The sequence below is a fragment of the Carettochelys insculpta genome, chromosome 3 (assembly GCF_033958435.1).
Source record: "Carettochelys insculpta isolate YL-2023 chromosome 3, ASM3395843v1, whole genome shotgun sequence".
Taxonomy (NCBI): domain Eukaryota; kingdom Metazoa; phylum Chordata; order Testudines; family Carettochelyidae; genus Carettochelys; species Carettochelys insculpta.
Window position 1 is genome coordinate 48,224,399 of NC_134139.1, and position 19,232 is coordinate 48,243,630.

At 39.9% G+C, this 19,232-nt stretch overlaps 1 protein-coding gene across 1 annotated transcript in view; it reads right to left on the reverse strand.

Annotated features, from left to right (window-relative positions):
* Positions 1-1,403: 1,403 nt before the first annotated feature.
* The window catches only part of KIF6 (kinesin family member 6), a 310,424-nt gene continuing 292,595 nt past the window's right edge, over positions 1,404-19,232 (reverse strand). Inside the window, exons 17-22 of the mRNA XM_074988562.1 lie at positions 18,738-18,819; positions 17,995-18,130; positions 15,742-15,836; positions 8,043-8,132; positions 4,958-5,064; positions 1,404-2,091 (exon numbers count right to left, since the gene is read on the reverse strand). Of these exons, the coding sequence (XP_074844663.1) occupies positions 2,075-2,091; positions 4,958-5,064; positions 8,043-8,132; positions 15,742-15,836; positions 17,995-18,130; positions 18,738-18,819 (527 nt within the window). The 3' untranslated portion in view covers positions 1,404-2,074. The remainder of the gene's footprint in view (positions 2,092-4,957; positions 5,065-8,042; positions 8,133-15,741; positions 15,837-17,994; positions 18,131-18,737; positions 18,820-19,232) is intronic.

Genomic DNA, 19,232 nt, shown 5'->3' on the forward strand with positions numbered 1-19,232 from the left:
TCCCAGTGTTTCTTTCCTGGTAACCGCCGATGTTTAGTAACAGCAACAGAGTTTTTACTGATAACAGGAAAAGATAGCCATGTAACTGAACAGCAGCACTAGACTTTCAGTGTTGGCCTTCTGGGTCACTTCCAGCGATCTCTGTGAAGAGGCCCTGCTGAACTTAGTGCTGTCCTCTAATCATTGATTCAGCATGACTGGCACTGTCTGCTCAAGAGCGGCTCTGCAGAGCAAAAGCTTATGCAGTGTATTCTCTGATATAGTAGTTCTGAAACTGTGATCTATGGTGAATTGGCTGAACACAAGGTGCTGGCTCCCTTCCTTGTCTTTGGCTGCTACAGTGTAATAAACAGTTTGCTTTCCCAAAGACACTAAAGAATCAAGGACAGCAGCCAGAGACCACACCAGTTGTTAGCTGCCAGAATGGGGTGTGTGTGTATAAAGTAACATTCCCCAGAAGATGAGGGCTAAAAACCCTCACACAAAAATCTCCAGATTTGAGGAAGTGGGTCTGCCCCATGAAAGCTCATCACCTAATAAGTTATTTTGTTAGTCTTTAAAGTGCTACATGACTGCTGTTTTGTTTGTTTGTTTGTTTTTAACAGGAAAAGGAGTGTTTTGGGTCCTCCAGAGCAGGAAGAACTATGTCCTCTCTGCAATAAATGATCAGAACCTCAAACCCTCGCCTCACTTCCTAGCTGATGATGAATAACCATGGACTTGCCCCTCCATTTCCCACGTCAGCTGGTGCTTGCTAAATTCTGTGCTAACACGTACGGACTTCTGTTGCGCCCATGTTGATTTTTCCGGCCACGGCTGACCCAGGCCAGAGTCCCATGGCAGCTGGGGGGCGGCGGGGGGGAGGGCAGAAGCTGTCTGGAGCCCCCTGGCAGCCCCTGGGAGCCTGGGCTGGGGCTGAAGTCCCAGGGGAGGGATGTTTGGTGCTGCAGCAGCCCTAGAGCTCTAGAGGGGCTGTTTGGGTTCAGAAGTCCTGGACTTCTCCTGGTCCAGCAAATTCTCTTGTTTGGGACCTATCAGGTCCCGAGGATGACAGATAAGGGAAGTGCAACCTGTATTTATGTTTTAGATTTGCTTGAATCTGAAACTGAAAGTGAGAGTTGCAAAGTGGGGTTATACCACAAACAATTTTGCAACCAAACATTAAAGCATTACATTTAAATTTTCATAATTTGTTTGAATTTTGCAAAAATGCTTTCAGTTTCACCTTAAACTTGCAAAATTTCACGGTTCTTTTTAAAATCGGGACATTTTGGAGACTATACATTTTCACATGATATTTAATTTATTCAAGTGAAAGACCTAACATTTCTGGAAATGTTGATTTATGAAATTTCACTTCAGTGAAGATGAGTTTTCATACTATAATTTGTGATCTCAAAATTTCAGACATTTTGTATGAAAATTTCCTGTCTCACAAAACAAAAACAGAATAAAAAACATCAAAAAACATCCCAAAACAGCAAGAAAAACCCCCAAAATAATCCTAACCCCAAAACAATAAGAGTGATTTGCTGGCATTAGTCAATGGTCCTGAATAAAATTGCTAAACTTCATGACTCAAATATTTACTATTTTTGCAAAGCACAGCTGTGAAAGTCTTCTGAATCCAACCCAACAACGCTTTGTACAAACTACTGTAGATAAAACTATTGAATTTCATGTAACTATATTCATAGGCTTCCAAGGTACAATCAGGAAAAAGAAAAATTGGATCAGCAACAAATGTTCCACTGATGATAGTGATGGAAAATGGTTTTAAAAAGTGCAGCTAGCTAATTGTGATGTTATGCAAAATGACCATCAATTCCAAATAAACAAAAAAGTTTTTTCCCCATCTAGTTGCTTCAGTTTTGCTTGAGCTTTGTCCACACTGATGATATGATTGCATATGTTTGACATACACAAGTCATTCATTTTTTTCTCAGTTCAGCTGCAGACCCAAAGGGGGGAGCTATTCCTTGTTCATAAAAAGAGAAGGAGGTGGAAGAGCAGAGGTTTTTGAATTGTCCATGTTTCCTATTTAGAGAGGCAGTAATGGAGTGCAACAAGAAGTTCACTTGTTCCCCAAGCCTGAAAAGAGATAAGGACAACGTTAATCAGACTGTAGTTCAATGCATTGTCATCAATTTTAAACCAACGGCTACTCCACGGACAAGAACAGAGGTACAGCAAGAAGAGGTTTGAAACCAAGAGTTTTGGACCAACATATCATCGACCTCCAACTGTTTTCACCTCTCTTCCCCAAGAATGAAGGGTGAAACAAAGGCTTGTGCTCACAGAACATCCCTTTGTAAGTAATTTTAATTCCTGACTGTGTTGCCACGTTTCAAGAACAGCAATGTTAGCAACCTCAGCAAGCCACTCCAAGGTGGCTTGATGAACAGAGATATCCAAATGAGCATAAAGTATTGCATGTGTGCCTGCTTTAATTAATGTCTGTTTGTAAAGCTCAGAGACCTGAACGGCAATGATCTGTGAGTGCTCAGCTAGTCCCCCCCGAGATCCCTCAAAGAGGCCATTTTCCACTGTATTACTTTCATTAGCGATGGTGTGCATTCCCACGCTGATGCTTTCTCTATTTATGGAACTTGTTTTCCACACCATTGGCCTCTGCATATATTTCATCCCCTTTTCAGCTAATACAAAGCAGAGCCTCTGATGTGTTTCTAAGCTATTGATATCATGGAGCAGTTTCAAAGGGCCAGGATCACTTGAAGGAAGGGACAGGAAGCATGATGACAGCTTCCAAGGCTTAGCAGACTTTGGTTTGGCTCAGACAATGTTTTCTGCTAAAGTCACCCAGAGCGATTTTCAATGAAGAAAACCAAGGTCCGTGAGTGAAATGGAACAGCCCCATTGTGGAAAAGAGCTCAAATACTGACAGAACAGACAAGCCTGAAAGGTTTGTACTCATTTGGTAGGCAGTCTGGCCTAGTGCAGGGGTGGGCAAAACACAGCTTGCAGGAGGGATCTGGCTTGCCAAACATATGAACCCTGCCTGCCAGGGCCCAGCAGGACACACAGGCAGGTGAGAGGGTAGACCACTTGTCAGGGACTCGGGACAACTAGATTCCATCTCTGGTTCTATCACTAGCCTGCTGAGTGATGTTGGGCAAATCACATATTGCCACCCCATGACTCAGTTTCCCCATTTTCAAATGGGAATAAGGAATGATACTGATTTTCTTTGTAAATTGTTTGAGATCTAAGAGCTAAATATTATTGCTGTCCCCTCTCTCAAAACACCCACTGTGAACACCCCCCCACCCCTTCCTGCACCACTCAGCAGCCTCTGGACGTTACCTGAGATTGCTCAACAAGCACTGGTCTGGGCCCTCGCCCTTTCCCATGCCCTGGGCCTAGCTGCTCTTAAAATCCTCTATTAGTTAATCCGTGAACAGTCACTGCAACAGTCACTACTATTATCTACTGCCTTCAGCCTGGATGTAAGCATATTTCAGACTTCCTCACTATTGGGAAGTGCTAGCAGGGAAGATCAGGAGAAACAATGGAAAATAGAGACAGCAGGATCATAAGACAGTGGGTGCTCAGAGATCTGGGTGTGTGTTTGTGGGATAACAGTAACTAAATCATTTCAGGCCATATCCAATCCTGTGTACTATGGGTGTGCTGGGTCTGGGTGAGAAGTACACAGAGGCCTCCACCATGGCATTTGAAGGAGAGCTCAGAGAGGGATCCTGCTATAATAGTGGATGGATCCACCTGGTGGATAATAGGCTGGCTGGGAACTTTGCCAGGTCTCACCTCTCCAGCCCTGCTCAGACTTGTGGGGCTTCATTCTTCCTTGGTCTGGCAACACTCCTGGCCTCAGACTGCCAGTTTTTTCCCATGTGTGCTCCAGCCCCAGAATGCCCACAGGGTCACCAGTGATGCCAGACCAGGACACTTCGGATGACAGAGATTCAGCCTGTATCACACTTGTCTCCACAGGATTTACAGGGGAACTTTAACACAGTTTAAAATGCATTGACCATCTTGTGTTCCACAGGAGTATCTTTCGGACACAGGTGGGCCTGAATCTTAGTTTATCAGCTTTAATATTGCTTAGCGTTCTTTGATATCTACACATGAGGCTGGATGTTGGCCAACAGACAAATAACAAGCAGGTTACAAAAGGCTGCTGACAGATTCATCCTTGATGGGCTTTCAGAAATGATTTCATGAGAAAATCTGCCCTTGTAACTCAAAGTTTATTTTTGTACGTTATAAACGAGATGCTTTTTTGGGTCTCCTAAAAGCTTTAGGTGTTTGCTTTAAATGCTGCTTTTTTTTCTGAAGCCTGGCTCCTAAGTCAACTGCACACAAATTCAACTTAATAATGTCTCCAGAAGAAGCATGACAACAGCCTTACTAAATTAAGACAAAAGGGAACTCAAAGCCTAAGTGTGTTGAGTGTTTGCTTTGGATGGGCATAAGGTGGCTGGATTTGCAGCCTGTGTTTGTTTACCTGACAGTTATTTCTGATAAGTAGAGTGATACTAAAGCACCACTCTGTGATAACACTAGCCATCTGCCAGGTGCTGATAGCTTGCAGAGTAATGCTGTCATCAGCACTTGAGTGGTGATGGAAAGTTATTGCTTCAGTAATCACTGGTGCTTTCGTCTTCTCTCTAATTTGCTACTGTCATTAAAAAGCGTTGTTAAAAAAAAAAGAGAGAAGAAACTTTTTGTTTTTATTGTGATGAATTGCTTCCAGGCCACCTCTAGCTGTCACTACTATGTGTTCAGTGCCTTCTATCTACTGCCAGTTTTATTTATTTATACAATAGAGTGAAATTTACTGCCCACCAATGACTTCTCTTAACATCTGATTCAGTGATTTAAGGGTTTTATATTAGCATTAAAATATATCTTGTGAATTTACACTGGTGCATCAGAGAGCTCAGTTTGGCGTAGTTCATTTAACAGAATTTACCTTTCTTCTGCATGAGAATCTGTCTGGCTTTAATGAAAGCCAGAATGTCAGCATCAGTCTGGCTGTCTCCGGTAAGTGGGATAGATGAACTTGAACTCTGAGGGATCCTGAAATAAGCAAATATATTCAGGGACTCAGTTGAGTAAGCCAGCTTGATTTTATGTTCTCTATTACCATCTCCCCATTTTCTTTGGTTTGAAAAAAAGATGGAAGGACTGTCTCTTCAGGCGGTGTTGGCAGAAACTAGCCTAAATTTGGGCAGAATCAAGGCCATGGCATTTTACCTTTCTGATCTATATGCACTTTTAAAATACACCTGTGTTCCCACAAATCTAAAAAACTGCAGCCTCTTTAGTCATTACAGGCCTTCCCCTCACACAGAGTTAGAAAATAGCTTCATATCAGCCCACAGAAAATGGCTGGCAAGCATAAATGAATAATGTAATGAGGTTACCAGAGAAATGGTGGGTGTATCTGTACAATGCGAGTCTTTGCTACAGAAGTTATGCTACTATTTGCCTTGGACAAATACGTTGCATCCTTGCTTCCTAAAAACAAGCTGCATGAGCATTCCTTGTACTGTTTCTTGGTACAGCAGGTCAGCATGGCTGGACATACAGATCTAGATTGTCAATCATCTGATGTTCATGACATTTGCCAGCAGCTACTGCAACCAGGGCAGGGTTAAGAGATAAATAACAGCGTACTGCAGTATCTTTTTGCACTGAGTCCCTGTTCCCATGTGGTTAAGCAAGGGCCTTATATTATAAATTCTTTGACACACAGACTATGGATCAGATCTTCAGCTGGTAGAAAATGGTATAGTCCACAATTGGTAACAAAATAAATAATAATAATAATAATAATAATAATAATATCAACATTTCCCAAATAGGAACTATTGTAATGAAAGTATGGTGAGAAATATGGAAAGGAATTATGATTATATGTTTGGTCTACTTTTTAAAAATCTCTTCTCTAATTCTGGTTGTCTCTATGTCACCTAACAGAACAAAAAAGCAGTCATGTAACACTTTAAAGACTAACAAAATAATTTATTAGGTGATGAGCTTTCATGGGGGCAGACCCACTTCTTCAGATCAGGAAATGTTACTGAAAGTGAGTTGGCATGACAATTATATAACACAGAGATACAAACCAAAAAAATTGAAATAAAACCCGACAAATCAGATTCATAGGACAAAGGGGCGGAAGAAAAGGGGGGAGGGCGGCAGGAGAGGAGAGAAAATTACTAACTGTAAGAGTCTATTGAGTTAAGTGACATGCCTGAGATCACTGTGAATATAAAAGATGGGGAAGCTGTCTTTGTAATGTGTAAGGTAATTGCTCTCTCTTTTAAGATCAACTGTCAAAGTATTGAATTTGAGCATAGATTTCAGTTCGGATGTTTCCCTGTGTAATCTGGTGTTAAAGTCTCTTTACTGTAAAACACGCATTCTCAAGTCTTTCTTGGATCTGCCCCACTAAAGTTCATCACCTAATAAATTATTTTGTTAGACTTTAAAGTGCTACATGACTGCTTTTTTGTTTTGTTAGAATACAGACTAACACACTCTCTGTTACTATTCTACGTCACCTAAGTAACTATTCTGGTGGTGAGGTAACTATTATGGCAGAATATAATTTTGGCTCATACAGAGCAGATGTCTGATATGGATGTTTGTGTGCTGCTAATTAAGTCTATAGTTGGTAAATAGTAGTCTGCTGGCACAGAATCATGATACCATTTGTACACAAATCACTATGAGCTCCATAAAATACCTATTTTTATCTCATTAGCAAGCTTATTCTGAAACGCCACCGGAACTCTGTTTCTTAGGATAATCTTTCTAATACACATTAGAGACAACTCTATAAAAAACTATAAGGTCTGAGTGAACACTGAGGATCTCACGGGAGAGTCAGATATTCTTAGCTATGGATGTAGATTACTACACACTGTCACATGAAAGTCAATGCCCTCCTTTATGACTTGGAATTATTGTTGTGCAGCATCTCACAGGGTGTGACACAGTTCAGTCAGCAGACATTATCAATAAATGATATAGTAACTAACTCATACAAATGTTAAGTTTCCTGTACCTTCTGCTAAATTTTGATTAGCTGCAATGTGAATTGTGAAAAATGTACAGTATACAAGGGAGAGTGCTGCCGAACTTCATTTTAACCTGTTTTTCCTTTCTATCTTTCTCAAGTACACACACAAGCATCCTTCTGAAACATTGATCTTTGTGGAAGAAATTTTCCATTCTTTGCCTCTGTTCCAAAAGTGGATTATTTTGAAAATGTTCCAAAAATACCTTCTGTTTTTTTTCCTATGGCAAATGAATAAATAATAAAAATAAATTCTAACCACATTTTCTTAGCTATGGCTACAGGAAAAATGGCTTAAGTGTTAAACTTGGGTTATGTCTAGTTTGGGAAGGGTGAACTTAAAAAAGTGATCTCAAAAACTTTCAGTATCCTCTGCTAACAAATTCACTCAGCATAAGGCATCTATGTCTGCTTTAAGAAAATGCTACAGCTCACCATCCAGTCTGACAGACACAAGAGTTGCTGTTTTGGGTTGTTGCTGGAATAACATGCAAAAGGGAGATTGTGAATGTCTTCAAGAAATACATACAGCAAAATCATACCTAAAAAGTCTGCTTTAACCCCAGGCCAGAAGAAAATCAGAGGGTGATAAATATTGTAAAGCTCTTTATTTAGGGTCTCTGTCTCCTGCTTTGGTCTACAAATTCTGAGATTCCCATTTAAAAATAGAAGAATACAAAAAGAACCTTTTTTGTTGTTATGATAGAGATTTCACAACATGAACTGTCAGAAAACTGCCTCCAGCCAACCAAGAAGTGCATGAAAATTGGGAGGTTGCCTCTGAATATGAGTGCATGGGGTGCAAGTGAGGAGACAGACTCACCTTTAATTATGAATTTAGATTCAAAATTAGCAGCTTCAGTACATCATTAGAGACATGGAGAGATAACTATGGAGCATTCAGGATTCTAATGATCAGATGACAACATGCCAGCCTACCTTACCCTCTGAATGGCACCAACATCCTTACCTTGTCCTTGAAGCTGAGTTACTGAGCCTGCTCAAGCTGTTTTTCCTACCAGGATCTTCACTGAGGGTGACTCCACTAATATCTGAAAAACTAGAGGTGGAAAATGAAGGAATAACTAAATTAAAGGGGTAAATGTTGCACCTGATAAAGTGGGTCTTCACCCGTGAAAACTTATGCTCCAATAAATCTGTTAGTCTGCAAGGTGCCAAAGGACTTCTCATTGTTTTTTAGGGGTAATTAAGAGGGTTTGTAGCAGAAATATCTAAATCTAAATGTAACTGCTTTTTTAGAATATATTTGTTTTAACTACAAAAACACCTCTTTCAGGAAGAATTTTCTGTCCAACTTAGACGATGGCACGTGCATTGGAAATACATCCTCAAAAGGCACTCACAGGATTTAATGCCTAGAGCAGTGGTTCTCAACCTTTGCAGTCCCGAATAACCCTTTCAAGAGTCTCATTTGTCTTGCATACCCCAAGCTTTACTTTGTTTAAAAACAACTTGCTTAGGAAATCAGACATAAAAATACAGAAGTGTCACAGAACAGTGTTACGAAAAATGGCAAACTTTCTAACTTTGAACATATGGTTAAAATAAATTTATTGGAATATAAATATTGAACTTACATTTCAGAATATGGTATATTCAGTAGTATAAACAAATCATTGTATGAAATTTTAATTTGTACTGGCTTCACGGGTGCTTTTTATGCATCCTGTGATAAAACTAGGCAAATATCTAGATGCATTGATGTAGCCCTCTGAAAGGCTTCTGTGTACCCCTGGGTATGGGTACTCCTGGTTGAGAATCAATAGTACAAAGTGACAAAAAAGATGGTAAAAAAATCAGAAGACAATGCACCATTTTATTTTCTATTCATGTGTTTTAATTTCATGATGGAACATTTTGGTATATTTTAGAAATACATTTTGTGAACTTTTTTACTCTGTAATTTTTACTGTGCCAAATGCTGAGGCATTAACTCCACTTCTACTCAGCCTTTATGCAGGAAAGATTATCACTGAAATGAAAGGGAGATGGGATAAAAACTGGGTGAGGATCTATGGATCTGGGCTTGTTGATTATAGCTATTTATACATATTGCAAAAGGGTATATATAACACATTCTTCCTCTGGAAACATGCCATTATCAAGAGATCTCTCAATTAGGAAGGCAGATTTCTGTGTGGGGAAGTCAATTTTCCCTAGTTCAGCAGCTTTCCTTTGTCTGTGGGGCTAGTATATAAAGCAGTATTTCTTATGCCAATACTAAGAAAGAATTACAACATGGAATTATTCAGGAGCAGTATGTTTCCGCTAGATGGTGGGCTTGGTGTATCCCTGCTTTTTTAACCCTGCAGTAGTTTATTCAGTTTGGCTTATGAACTGATGTTTCTGGCAGAGAACCTGAAAAAGGAAAGACATTTATTACTAATATTTTACTGTGTTACACTGTGCCAGGTTCAGCTTTGAAGACTACACTGTGCCCAAGAGTGCAAGTTGTTTTCAAACGAGCAGCTTCTAGATTATGGGGTTGAATGTTTCTCTTTAACTCCTGAAGTCCTATACCATTTGTATCTGTCTTCTGCATTGACATGACACTCACTTTACATTAATAGAAAAATACAGTTTCAATAAATGTTTACTATTTCATGTTTAGCTCACCTGATTGTGTTTGGGTGTTACAAAGGCCTTAAGGGAATGTGTGATGTGCGATATACAATTATTGGGATGCAATAATGAGGAACAAACAAATTCCACTTTTCCTCAGAGCTGTCAGATCAATACAGGACTTCAGAGCGTGAGTAAAATTTTCAAAAACATCTGAGGGACTTAGGAGGTTAAGTATCACTTTCAAATGTGACTTAGCCACTTAGCATTCTTCCCTTTGACTTCCAAGTAGATTTAGGCTCCTAAACTCGTAAGTCACTTTTGAAAAATGACACTTAGATGCTTTTGAAAGTTGTTCCCTACAATTGTCACTCTGAACATACCTGAGGTCTTTTTGGTTTGCATTAGAAAATGTGTAAGTCTCATTTCTGACAGGGTCTTGAATGGCACAGACAGGCCAATTTCAAATCTTGCAAGTTACAGGGTTTCTGTGGAGTTGAAGAGAGTAAGGTATTCTATATAGAGAAGACAAAATATTTGCAGCAAGATTCAAACTGCTTGAAATGTTTTATTGACTTCAGTTTTGTGGATGGTCCCCCCAAAAATGTGTAGAGATAAAATGGAAATTTATGCAAAATTATTGCTAATGTGAAGATCTAGTAAATTTAATGAACTGAGGATTTTTTTCTCAGACAAAGGGGTGAAGTAAAACCTTTTGTTGGACCAACTTCCACAGATGAGAAGAAACAAGCTTTCAAGTATACACAGAGCTCTTCCTCTTGAGACATATTACAATCTCTACAAATGAAAGCTAAAGGGTCTGTTGATGTTAAGAAGAAAGGTTTGCATGTTTTGGATTCGGCAGGCATTGCAGAGAAGGAGTTGGGTACAGCAGAAGGAACTGGGTAAGATTAAGAAATAAAGATCTGACTGAGCTGGAAATGAAAGTGGAAATCGGAATGGGAGAAGGGAACTCTCCAAAGTCTGATGCTTTGTCAACACTGGCAACTGAGCGAAAAAAGCTTTTGTCATTCGTAGGTACTTAACCCCATCCCCTCAAATGACGAAAGCTTTGCAGTTGCTGCAGCACATACTAGAGTAATCAGTGCTTTGTCAGCACAAGTGCTCTCATGATGATAAAGCAAATGCCGCTTATGGTGGGTGGAAGTTTTCTGCCATCAAAAGCGGCACCAAAAGTGTTTACACTGCCCAACTGTAATAATAATGTGAATGCAATACGTGAACAATTCCACTAGCAGTCAATCTGAATAGTCACTGAGAGAGTGCACGCAGGTTCCTTAAGGATGTTATTGCAGCTGGAGCAGAGCATTCACCTCTCCAGCTACTGGAGGGTGGCCCAGATCTTGGTGCAATAGCTGGTGGCCAGCTCCATGTGGAGGGTCACAGAGCTGGGCTCCCTTTCTCCCCACTGGCTGGTTCCTGGAGTGAGACTGCAGCACAGCCTGCATCTTTTCACCACTTATCTGAAGTCCCGTCCAGTTTATGCTCTTTGTTCTTTGTTCTCATTTGTATGAATGGCTATTTTCATTCTACTTCACCAAAGCTTACACAATACCTAAGAAAATGGAACAAAAATTTTAAGATTTTTTATGTTTCTGACTGTTCTTCCTCTAGCTCATCAGATGTTGTTGACCTATTTCTTAATACAGATTGAACTTCTTAGTCCAGCATCCTTGGGACCTGACTAATGCCAAATGAGAGAATTTGCCAGACTAGGGGAGGTGAATATTGTGTAGCAGCATTAACAACATTTCTATTGCTTACTAGGCTCTTAGAAGACATTTAGGGGTATATTAGAGCTAAATAACAGCACAGAACCGGTGGCTGTAAACAAATTTTATGGGACCACAGGAAACTTGGCCATACCTATGATAAGTGGACATCTGGCTAACTAGAATCATGCTGGACCACAAATGTTGCTGGATGACAGAGACCTGGATTAGATAGGGTCAACCTGTAGGTTGCCCATCTATCCTCATCCATACCAAGAATTTCAACCACTGTCTAAAATCTCTCTTGGCATTTATGCTTTTTGAGCATTTCAGGTTACTGTTTGGGATCAGAAAAAGATATAAAATATTCAACCATGTAACCATGTCCCAAAAATGGCAGGTCATGCAAGTTTGGATTTGACATGAATGTTTCCAGTTAAACCTCTAGAAAATGTATAGTATGAACTTCAGCTATCTGAAATACATCAGAGATGGCAATATGAGTAAGGCAACACTAGTTCACCTGTGTAAAACGGCACTTCTATAGTAAGGTAATGGCATATAGAATACATTGTTTTTGGCTTGTGTTTAAGTGTGCATATATATTAAACAAATTCAGATACTAAATTCAATTCTTCTGCCACTGAAATAAATGGGATTTTTGCCAATCACCTCAGTGGAAGAAAAGATCAAGCTAGTGGTGTTGGGTCCCCAAGGCTTTGTCCTGTGAGGTTCTAAGTACTTACTCAGCACTTCACAGATCTGGACCTTAGTAACACAGACCAGTTTTCCTTGGGTTGCTAAGGGATTAAATACACTTTTATTTAAAGGAAAATAAATATTTAGTCATAGATGTGTTAATTTTGTCCATTTAAGCCTAACAAGGATTCCCAAACTCTTCTTGGACTTGAGTTATAAATTGACCTGATACAGTGTTATGTATTACTTGATAATCTCTCTTTCTGCAACAGGACCATCTCTGCTACCTCTAATGACATTCCCAACTACCAGAACAGCCATTGCACAAATTAAATATTTTATTATTCTAAAATGTTTCTAAAATGAGTAAAGTGCCCCATAAACCATAATAATCAACAAAACCTGTTCACTACAGACTCAGGAAGGGTTTTCTCAGAATGAATACGTAGATTTTGAGAACGGTTAGGTTAGCCAAATCTCTGATTTGCATCCTAGGATTGTGAAATGTGCCAAGACAAACACTCCATTACTTGTAATTCTGCATTTGATTCTATTCATACCAAGAAGTTAGTTTGAATGGTTTTAGTCCATGCTTATTCTGTCAGGATAGTCTTATATTTCTGACAGGCAGTCCACGAAGTGTTAGATTTTATATCTATTCAACACAACTTCGAACTGAATTCCCTCTTGGGAATGGCTCCCTATTTCTATTGATCTACATATATCATTATACGGTATACAGTTCATGTCAGCTTCCACTACTGTGACCAGTCTGCCTGACGGGTGATGATGATAATATCAATTTGTATGAAAATATCACCAGGTTCTTGGTGGACTGGGTAACAAAGGGCCATTTGTGAATCAGGACTATGTAACAGAATGGGGAAGTTATCACCACAGTCTCTTCCTACATCATAATGGGAATTAATAGATAGAGTTACTTAGCCTACTGTGTACAAGGGAGTCCTCAGTCAATGAGCGTTTTGCTAGTGTATATTCTGAAACTGCGTGAAACTGGATACTTTTCCTCTAAAATGTTAAATCCTCAACCAGGATTAAAGGTCAAGAGTACATTTTCATGCACAGTGGGATCCTAAGCCTGTAGCTCCTCCTCACAATAAAAGAGCTGTATTTCTAATTACAGATGCATACACTGAAAATGTACCTTTGTTAAATTGCTTTAGAGGGCTCAACATAAAATAAAATTAACTCTCTATGAAACAATGAGAAAAGAACAGTGAACTTCAAAGGATCATAACAAAAGTATCATCAGAGTTGAAATTAGGTATGGGAAAACAAAATTACAACTATACTGGCTCCCCAGGGAACATCACATCATTTCAAGGTCTCTGTCCTTATCTTCAAGATGCTTAATGATCTATGTCTACGATACATAGAAAGTACCTACAACTCTGTAACTAGGACTATGGTAAACAGCTAAAGACCTCAGACACAATGGAATGGTCTAGTGTGTGATAAAGGTGTGGAGGAGAAATCATGTTTTCTCTATTGTTTTTCTTCAGTTCGTTCATTTCAGCAGCCCTTTTTGTATACCCCAAGCAAAATGGTGTAAGCAGACACATGCTGATCTCTTAACAGCAGGTAAATCAGCTGTGGTCTTCGTAATATTCCCCATTCTAAATGCTGTCAGTATCACGACAAATGTACTACAATAGTGCAAAACATGTTAAGATTTTAATGGCACCCATTGCAGATAAATGTCATAATGCCATAATGCAAATTAACTTGTCACACAGCCATATGCATAGCACAATATTCAATATTTATTGGCACAAGTAAGGTAATTTGGGTGATTCCAAAGCCAAGTAAAGCCAACTGGCCTCAGTGTTATTCAACCTTTTTTTCACGTGTCCTCAGCCACGCAGTTAGGGACCTGGACCATGGAATCTACCAAAAATACAGACTTGATGGGTCACTTTTCGACCTTCATTGTCTGAAAGCTAAAACCAAGACACTTGAGAGCCTCCTCCTTGAAGCCCTTTTTGCTGACAATTGAGCACTTATGGCACACAAGGAATCTGATCTCCAGCTCATCATCAACAAGTTTGCTGATGCCACTCGCCTCTTTGGTTTGACCATCAGTCTAGGAAAGACCAAGGTACTGTTTCAACCTGCTCCAGGATCTGCTGCTCTCTCCGCTTCAATCTTTATTGAAGGAACAGAGTTAAAAACAGTAGAGGAGTTCAAGTACCTTGGCAGTGTGATAGCCAATGACGGCTCCCTTGACAAAGAAATCAATGCCAGAATCTGCCAGGCCAGCTGGGCACTAGGACATCTGAGAGCACGAGTATTGAATCAGCACAATAACCAACAGTCCACTAACCTGAAAGTGTACGAGGCTATTCTCCTGACCAGTCTCCTGTATGGCTGTGAAACCTGTACCGTGTACAGAAAACATATAACAGTGCTGGAGCACTTCCACACGCGCAGTCTAGGTAAATACTGCACGTTTGATGGCAGGACAGAGTTACAAACCTGGAAGTCCTAGGCAGAGCAGGACCCACGAGCATCGGAACCATGATTCTGAAAGCCCAGCTTCTCTGGATAGGGCACGTCATATGAATGGAGGAGTCGAGAATCCCTAAGCAGCTCCTCTACGGTGAACTCTCCCAGGGCAAAAGGAATCAAGGTAGGCCTTGCAAGAGGTATAAAGACTGCGTGAAGGCCAACATTGCTCATTCTGGTTTAAAACCAGATGAGCTAGAGCAGCATGCAAAAGACCGAACAGGCTGGTGTGCTCTCGTACAACACATGTATGACAACTTTGAAGAGCAGTGACGTGTATGCCTCATTGATGCTCGTGAGAGGAAGAAAACAACAGCAGCAGCCGCACCAACAGAGCCAGGACAATTCCCTTGCCCCCACTGTGAATGCCCATGCCGTTCAAAGCTTGGACTCCTCAGCCACATGCGAGTCCACAACCGATGAACCTGTGCAAGCTCAAGACCTCATAGTGGACATGATGGAATACCTACTACTATAAGGTAATCTGGGTGATTCCAAAGCCAGCTACGCTACTGAAGTACATTATCATCCCTGGCAGTATATGGGAGAAAGGGCTCAACTCCATTAAAAATAGATAAATCCTTTCTAATGGTTTAACCTTTGAGTATAGAAACTGGTAAATTCACTTGTGAACTAAGCCTGTCTCTTCATATGTACAATGACATTACTCCACAAAATGGATGTGTCTGAGAGTTACGTAGTTACTCATCCTAAAACTGTAGGCTGTGAAGTCAAGTGACAGATGATAAGGTGAGGAAGATGGTTGCCTTTTCTAGCTACAGAGAATGGTTCCCTATTCTAAGATATCACATTTACAATCAAAAATCAAGTGAAAAACAGTAAGTATAGCAGCAGGGGATTTTTAACAGTAAAACATGGTTTCAAACTACAACAAGCCATCATTATTTTGTATCTATTTGTCCATCAATCATGTGTTTCATGCCCAACACTGTGGTACCTCAGTAATACATAATTATACAGGTGCAGTTCAATTTTTATGCTAAGCTGTTTTCCATACAAAATGTTTGCAACCTGAAGAAGAGCTGCGAGACAACAAGCCCCAGCAAATGCTATTATTAGCTTCATAGATGGTGGTTGAATACTGACAAGAAAAAACATTCAACGTACCTTTTAGTATACAGATGTTGCTGGGATTCAAGAGGCTGGGGGGAAGCCCTCAAGGAACTTGCTGAATTGTTCACTGGTAGTTTATCTTGCTGGTCCTAGGGAAACAGAAATGTCCAGGGCAGGATTCATAAAAGTACTCAACATTTGCCTAATTCTGTTCCTGTTAACATCAATGGGAATTTTATTATTGACTGCAATGGTAACAGAGCTAGGCCAACCCTCAGTGTTTTTGTGAATCATAGCCAGTATCTTTCCAGTTCAGCTGCATTCTCCTGAAGATCTTATTACTGACACAAGAACTCCTGTAGGTATTAGGAGAACATGTTTAGGAGTTGTTTCAGAAATTCTGAGCTCAGATTTCAGATTTTCAACAATTCTCAGCATGGGTTGACTTGAGTTCCTTAGGGTGCTTAGACCTATAGATAGGTCAAAGTTCAAGGTATCACAGTCATTATTTAGTCCAGATGTATAAATCTTCTATTGATGCATCATGAGAGGCTGATCTGGGGCTTCTTTTGTGCACCAGCACAGAAGATATCCATCAATGGACACGTGGATTATACCTCACAAGTCTCTGAAAGGCTGTGTTTGACAACAAGACGATTAATCCCCCCACTCCCTGGTCACCCACACAGTTAAAATGCTTTGGCTGGACATCTATTTTGTTATCAAAGCTTGCCTATAAGCTAGTGAAGTTGAACGATGCCATCTCAAAATAATAAGTTCACGCAAATGACACCATTCAATACTTTTCTTTATAACATTTTCACAAAACTATAGTTTAGTTATTAATATGGGGCTTTTTTGGAACAAAAATATTGTCTGAGCATATTAAATTTTATTTTCTAATAATTTTTTACTCGTGGAATAAATATTGTCTTCCACATGGCCACATGACATATGGATGCCTTGGATTCTGTATTCGTTTTAATTTAGGCACATGTATTATCATTAGGTACACCACGCAGACTTGATCTCAAATGTTTGGGGATGATCTGCTTTTAGAAGACATGATGGGGCTCCCTTCCAACATATTATTGCCACCTCCATCTACATCTTATGGAAACCCTCCAAGGAAGGGCTTCTAGAGAAGTGATAATAAGAAAGCCCACGAGAATGAAATCTCTTGTGATGATTTTTGACTTTGTGATGTCTCTTGCGATTGCAAAGCCCTGTATCTTATCTTGTTTCAGTGGGCTACAAACTTTTTGCCTATTATTTTAAAGTAAACCTGTTTTGTTTGTTGTAACTACACAGGGGCACTGACAAGACAAGATGATCAGGCTCCAGAGGCAATTTAAAGGAACCAGGGCTCCAGACACTGCTGCCCCTGTGGTCGTGGCAACCACTGCTGGGAGCCCCACGCCCTTTTTAATTGCTAGTCCCCGAGGTAGCTGCTGTCTTTGCCCGCTCCTGTTGGTAGGGCTGTAACTACAAGTACTGAGTAGGGGACCTCTGCATCTAAAGACTTCATAAAGTTGACTACAGTACCTGTAGGGGAAAGTTGGCTCGAGTGTGAGGAGCTGTGTCAGCATTCAGAAATGATAATAGCTGAACCACAGGGCAACTCAGAAGTTCTGTAAGGCTACAACAGGCATCAGAACCAGGGGGAAAGTGTTGGACTTTGTGGCTATGCTATTGGTGGAGACTGTGATCTTCCAAACCTTATGTGAATCTTAAAGAAGCAGAGTTTTGGTGACAAGTAAGAAGTAATATGGTGCTAAGTTTTCTGCCCCGTAACTTTACATCCCTTAAAATTCATTGGAATCGAATGGATCATTCCACTGTAATCAGTACGCTGGTCACTAATTTCTGAGTAGGCCTTTCGCTATCTCAGAATAGGCCAGGCAGAAGATGTCATCAAGATCTTTCAATTCCATTTGAAATTCCTCAGACAAGTGTTTCTGAAGTAAAATATTTAAAACAAAGATAAAAGAAATTGAAATCATGATTAACATGTATTCTTTCCGAGTTAGGCTTTATGTGAAAATGACTTTTTGGAAGATGTTTCAGAAGGTGCTAAATGAGGGCATGTAATGGGGGAAAAGGACTTTATAGTTCTTTCACTTGCACTAGTTTTATACAACTGTAATTCTACTGAGTTCTGATTTACACCAGAGAGAAAGTGAGGTGAATCAGGCCCAAAGTTTCAGCTATAATAGTTCCCTTCTGACTTAATCAATGATTTCTTTAGATGATATGTATAGGTTTAACTTCACATTTGTGTAGTGTTGAAGGAGACATTTCTGATACCTGCAGATTCAGTGCCTCTTCAGACCACCAGATTTCAAAGTCTTTTTGCAACTTCACCTTGGCTTTTTCCATAAGAAGCTGCAAGTGTTCAATCTCTATCTTCAGACCTTTCAAGCGATTGAACATTGTTTTATAACTGCAGAGAGAAAGAAAAGAGTTTGTTCAGAACATACAAGTTTTGTCTTTGGCTCTGGGAAAACATGCTCACAGATCATTAGTGTGGTTTTATGCTACCCAGGGCAGTTACCAACCCTGAACTTCAAAACAACTTCTCAGAGCCAGAGGTCAGGGAGCATCTCATATTTTATTACAGCTTCTATGGGCACAAATACAAAACCACTACCCTGGCAAATCATTTATTGCTCCTGAACTAGCCACAGGAGCAAACAACAGATGGATAAGTAGTTGTCTTGGTAGCACTCCCAGCCCCCTGCCAGCTCAGGACGAAAGAGGAAATTTCTAATTCTGATCTCAATGAACAAGTTCCTAACTCTCATCCTCAGTACCTTGTGCTATTTTTATACTACCAGACTAGGCTTACAGGTTTCCCACTGATGTGCTATTATATCTTACAGGAAACTAGTTGACATTTTAGACTGAAAGTGGAAAGACAGTAGTGAACAGAAAGATGGCAATTTTGTAATGTGAAAGCAAAACTGAGGTTAGCTATGAGTAATGAAGTTTTATTGGACACACTGAACCTGTCCAGATGCCATTTACATGTGATGAGGCAGATACAACACCTTTTTTTCTCTTCTTCAATTTGTTCTCGAAGCTTTTCTTCCATGGGATCAGATTCATTCAGTTTTTCAGGACTGGCAACACCTATAAGTAGATGTTATCAGAGGTTAGCACTGACCATTTGGAGCAGAGATAAAAGAGGAAAGCACTTTAATTAGCGTAACAACTTGTAAGGTCCTAAGTCATATTATGGGGCAGTACACTAATCTCTCCCTTTGGGGACCTGGTTTCAAATCCTCACTTAGGCTTTGTTCTGATTTTGCTCAAACAAGAGTAACTCCAGTGATTTCCCTGGAGTTAATTTGTAGTTTTATGAATGCAAGATCAGAATTGGGCCTTTACTGTAAATTACATATAAAATTATCTTGGCTTTCTCTGTGCAGTCATCTGCGGATATTTGTCTACATTTTAAAATAAGGGCTGTCAAAAGATAAAAAAATTAATTTAGATTAATCACATGATGAGTGCTAGCTTGCTGAAATTTCTTTCACCTTCTG